This window comes from Coffea arabica, chromosome 5e (assembly GCF_036785885.1).
Source record: "Coffea arabica cultivar ET-39 chromosome 5e, Coffea Arabica ET-39 HiFi, whole genome shotgun sequence".
NCBI classification, from domain to species: Eukaryota; Viridiplantae; Streptophyta; class Magnoliopsida; order Gentianales; family Rubiaceae; genus Coffea; species Coffea arabica.
The window spans coordinates 1,683,436-1,689,435 of NC_092318.1; the positions used below are offsets into that span (position 1 = coordinate 1,683,436).

Sequence of the window (6,000 nt, forward strand, 5' to 3'; positions counted from 1 at the left end):
TGAGAAATGTCCCAAACTTGGACTCATATCAGATAGTATTAAAATCTCACTCCGACAACGACCAGCAAGTGTTTAATAAACCCGCTGTATCTCAAGTTGCAGCTTTATGGGTTGAAGGAGACAATGCTAATCAAGATTATTCTAGACACATACAGATATATACAAAAGAAGGATGCAGCCACCGCATTCAATATTACTATGGCTGCTATGACCCTCTTCAGTATCCACTGCTTTTTCCATTTGGAGAAACTGGATAGCATCCAGGTATACAAAGATCAGGAGGAGGCAATCCAAAAAAGCGCAAAAGAAAGACTGCGAAACATTCATGTACAGCTACATTGTCCAGCTTTAAATCGCCAGAAGAAACGATTGATCTTGAAGAAGAAGGTAAGACATATATACCATTCATTATATATAATTGTATTCAATTGCAGTCATCTCTTCTTTGACAAATATTCTAAATCTTACAGCTTACAAGACATATGAAAACTCCAAGGAATATGTATCGATGAGAGAGTATTATGCATATAAATTCCAGATGAGAAAAAAAATTGGGCCAAATATTTTAAATGTTGGAAGAGCTTTGCAACAATATTCAGTTGCCATGTATGTTAAAATAGAGACACAAAGACTGAATTTTTATCGAAGTAGACAACAGCAAATACGTCGAGAGCAGCTACAAGGAATTATGGACAGTGTAATACAATGACAACAAAATGGATTTCAGATTGGATAGCGAGTAATATTGCCTACATCATTCATTGGAGGTCCTAGAGATATGAAAAAAAGGTATCTTGATGCTATGAGTTTAGTTCAGAAATTTGGGAAGCCAGATCTTTTTATAACTATGACTTGCAACCAATCATGGCCTGAGATTAAAGAAAATATGTTAGAATCACATGAAGTACAAAATAGGCCTGATCTTATTGCTCGTGTGTTTCATGCAAAGTTAGAAATTATGAAACAAGAGTTATTCAAAAAGCAAATATTTGGAGAAGTAGCAGCATATACTTATGTTATAGAATTTCAAAAACGTGGTTTACCTCATGCTCACTTTTTGATTATCCTCAAGCCTGCTTTCAAATTATATACAATAGAAGATTATGATCGCATAGTTTCTGCAGAAATACCCGACGAAGCACAAAGTGAGCATCTGTTTAGAATGGTCAAGAAACATATGATGCATGGGCCGTGTGGTGAGAAAAAAACATGATAATGTATGTATGCAGGGTGCATCAAAGAAGTCTTGCAAGAATAATTATCCAAAAGCATGGGCAGAAAAAACTACACATTCTCAGAATTCATATCCAACATACAAAAGAAGAAATGATGGAAAAAAAATTTTGGTTCGAGGGCACTACTTAGACAACAGATGGGTAGTGCCATACAATGCTTATCTGTTGGCTAAATTCAATTGCCATATAAATATAGAAATTTGCTCCATAATTAAGGCTGTGAAGTATGTATATAAGTATATATACAAAGGCCATGCAAGGATACATTTTTGAGTGAATTCAGATGATGGAGCAAATGTTATTGATGAAATCAAAGAATATTAGTCAGCACAGTCGGTATGTGTAGCTGAAGCGATGTGGAGAATATACAGATTTCATCTTTATGAAATGTAGCCTGCTGTAATACAACTTCAACTCCACCTAGAAAACTTTCAATGTATGCTGTTTTGACCAAATGATAGTCTTGACAATATATTAAGTAACAATTTTGCCAAAAAAACTATTCTCACCCAATTTTTTCGAATGAATACTACAGATGATTTTGCAAAAAGTCTCAAATGTACCTACAAAGAGTTCCCTGAGCATTTTGTGTGGTATCCAAGTTCCAAATCTTGGCAACCTAGAAAACAAAAAGATTCTATAGGCAGAGTTGTTGCAGCAAATCCCCTTGAAGGTGAACGGTACTTCCTAAGACTCCTTTTACTGCATGTTAGAGCTCCAACTTCTTATGATGATTTAAAAACTATAAACGGAGTACATGTTACTACGTTTCGTGAAGCAGCTGTGCTTAGAGGATATTTAGAATCAAATAATTCGCAAGATGAATGTCTAGAAGAAGCTGCCGTTTATCATATGCCATATAGCCTAAGAAGGTTGTTTGCATCATTGTTGGTATACTTTACCCCCTCAAACCCAAGAACCCTATGGCTGAAATTTGAAGAATCATTGTCTGAAGATTACAATAGACTCCCAAACTTAACCAAAAATGTTATTGAATTTAAAGTTCTGCATCAAATAAGCAATTTTTTAGAGTCTATGGGTCGTAATATAAACAGTTATGGACTGGTGCGAAGAGTACTAAAATTTCATGACTCAAACACAAATGCAAGAGATACAATTAGTGAAATAGAGATTGAAGTTTCAGAGGATGACTTGATATCAATTACTAAACTTAATCCTAGTCAAAAAGGAGCTTTTGATACCATAATGCAGGCATTATACATTAAAGGAAAAGGATGTTTCTTTATAGGTGGACCAGGTGGCACAGGAAAAACATTTTTTTATCAAGCATTATTAGCTGAAGTATGGTCAAAAGGCTTTATAGCATTAGCTACTGCTTCTTGTGGAGTTGCAGCATCAATATTACCAGGAGATAGAACAGCACACTCTCGATTCAAGATTCCAATTGATATGAATTCAGTTAACATGTGTAAAATTAGTAAACAAAGTGCACTTGCTAAACTAATTCAAGCAACCAAACTTATCATTTGGGATGAAGCCCCAATGGCACACAAAACTGGTATAGAAGGTGTGGATACACTACTAAAAGATTTAATGGGTTCTTCTGAGTTATTTGGCTCAAAAATTATGGTTTTTGGTGGTGACTTTAGACAAGTTCTCCCTGTTGTCACTAAAGGTTCAAAGGAAGATTTTGTACAAGCTAGCTTAGTAACTTCATACATTTGGCCACAGTTTCATAAACTATACCTCACAGATAATATGAGAGCAATATCAGATCCAGAATTCACAAATTACCTTCTCCGAATAGGAAATGGACTAGAACCAGCAATACGAGGGTTAAAAGTAAAGATCCCTCTCCCACTACTGATACCATACAAAAGTGAAACAGAATCAATTTTTGAACTTATCAAAACAGTTTACCTAGATTTAACTGCTTTTTCCGAGGATGATTTTTCATTGGTAAATCGAGCAATCCTTACTACAAAAAATGAATTTGTTGATATGTTAAACAACTTGTTAATTAACATTTTTCCAGGTGAGGCTCAAGAATATATTAGTCGTGATAAAGCACTTGACATTTCAGAACAAGGCTTATTTGAAGATTTTCTGAATAGCTTAACGCCCAATGGTTTTCCCCCCCACCATCTTATTCTAAAACCAAATTGCCCAATAATTCTTCTTAGAAACATTAATCCCCCAGAAGGTTTATTCAATGGAACAAGGCTAATATGTAAATCTTTAACTAACAATATTATTGATGCAGTTATAAGTGCTAGAAAATTCAAAGGCAAACAAGTCTTTTTACATAGAATATCTTTTCGAATAGAAAATAATCCTAATTGCCCAATGTCATTTGAAAGAGTTCAATTTCCAATGCGCCTATGCTTTGCAATGACAATTAATAAAGCTCAAGGTCAAACCTTAGATTTTGTTGGTATATACTTACGTGAACCAGTTTTTTCTCATGGCCAACTATATGTTGCTTTATCAAGAGCAAAAAGCAGCAATTGTGTAAAGATTCTTATACAGCCTTCTCCTTTTGATCCAACAGTTGACTACGCTACCAATAACATAGTATACAAACATATTTTACAACTTGCAAATCATCACCTTTCATAATTATTGATTACAATATTGTGAGATTCATATTCATTGCACTTATTCATATTCATAATTCATCAGCAATTCATGCTTAACTTTCTTGTACTAAAATACCTGTTTTTCGATACCGCCTCAATTTTTAAGCCAACTGATGTTTCGGTATATATGATAAGAAAATTCTTGTATTAAGATATAGCATTAACTAGAGCTTATGCTTCATTTATAATGCAAATAATGTTAAATCTTTCACAAATACTGCTCCATTTTTGAGCTAGCTCATACTTTTACAAATGTCCCTAGGAAATATTCAAAAAACAGAGGTTAGTGTTCATACATTTGATCTGCCCTTACTACTAATTCTTGTAATCATATGTTTAGAAAATTCATTATATATTAGCATTACTTATTCTTGTAATTGTATGTTTAGAAAATTGATTACTAAGTGTTTATCGTTTTGCAGTGAGAATGTATATGCTTTTTTGTTGAAAGTTTTTGTTTTAAAGCCTACTTCTACAGACTGCTCATCTCCTTGATTAATATTTTAGCATTTATTTTACCAGGTTATGTAAAATGCATTTGAAGAATAGGAAGCATAAGTTCTTTTTGCTTTCATATGTATTCATTATTTATAACAAATCTCTATCTCCACTCTCAGGTCTTTTGTTATTTGAATAAACTAAATCACTCATTGTTGTGATTCCTTGGAGTTGACCTTCTATTCAATGTATCAGAAGATTTAGATTATGTCCGGACTATTCTAGGTAGCATGTTATTGTTGAATTCTGCCTTCTAAATTTGTTAAGTATTTCTATGTATTGCATCTATAAAAAAATAAATCATGGTTAGATAAATACTGATTTTGGACTATAAAGTGGCACTGGTATTACATAACTTAACTATGCATTTCTTTTTAACCATGCCATGCACGTCTTACTTTATTTTCTATTATATACTTCTGTCTCAGCTAAAGCTATAGACAAACGTCCTGACCTCAAGACTAAGGCTATTGAGTCAAATAAAGCAGCAAAGATAGATGCAAGATCAAGTCATTGTTGAAAGGATGCTTGATAAGTACGTAAACTTCAAACTCTTAAGAACAAAAAGCAAGAATGATCCTTTATTGCGATTTCAAATAGCATTTGACCTTGTAGAGAATGAACACCAAGCTCATCTTTTGAAAACGAGGGACTAACTTTCCAGTCCCAAGAAAGATATTCAGATAACAGAGGGTAATCAAAATTCTGAAGGAAACTATTTATGCTGCGAAGTTACCAAAAATGAAAGGAATGCTGTCTCGAGAGACTTCCATACAGTTGACATTGCAATTCTTATATAGTTATAATAACTAAGGCATTTTTCCTATTTTCTTTTCTTTTCTTCTCAAGATAGTTTCTCAGTTTACTAGATTTCTTTGGAATATTTGACTAATTGTGAGAAATTTCTAATATTATGATGATTTTTAAAAAAATTCTACAAATGGGGTATTTTTTGTATGGGATTCTGTAAAAGGGGTGTTCGCATTTATCAAATGCGAGTTCCTTGAGCTCGCACTTACCAAATGTGAACTCTCCCTGAATTTTCCAACAAACAAATATAAAAAAAAAAAAAAAAAGAGGTCGAAGACCTCGCATTCCTTAAATGCGAGGTAAGGTCTTCATCAAGCGAGTGATACACGCCTGCTTCGAGTTATCAGAGAAATGAAGACGAAATTATTGATAACAACGAAGGCCCAAAATGGCTCTCTCTACTCGTAATCATATCTGGGGTTACACTCTGTGTCTGGGGTTATTGACAGGTGTCGAGCCTGTGCAATAATAAATACCTACTCGAGAAAAATGAATTTTCTGTGTATAGTAGTGAGTAGGGTCGAATCCACAGGGACTGGGAAAAATTCGATTCTTTTCAAGTTCGGGACACGGGGGATTTTTATCAGAAATAAACTAAAAATTAAACAATTTAACTAAAAATAATTAATTAATTAATACAAATTTAAATAGCAATCAAATAAATAATAAGTAAATTCTAGCCAAGGATACAACTACGCAGACACAGTCCATTCATCTTATCATTGATGCAAAGAAGGTTCACTTAATTTTATTAATAGGCTAGTTATAGTCGCCGAAAAACTCTAACGACCAGCTTTTCCTTAATTTATTGATAACCAAGGTACGACCGTTGATTACCTCTAACCAGGAAATACTCC

The 6,000-nt window shown here is 33.6% G+C and overlaps 1 protein-coding gene across 1 annotated transcript; it reads left to right on the forward strand.

The window, feature by feature from the left end:
- Positions 1-198: 198 nt before the first annotated feature.
- Positions 199-3,306, forward strand: LOC140006367 (uncharacterized). Its single transcript, XM_072048180.1, has 4 exons — positions 199-387; positions 737-1,196; positions 1,771-3,155; positions 3,232-3,306. The coding sequence occupies exons 1-4, from the start codon at positions 199-201 to the stop codon at positions 3,304-3,306; spliced, it is 2,109 nt and encodes a 702-aa protein (XP_071904281.1).
- Positions 3,307-6,000: the final 2,694 nt, after the last annotated feature.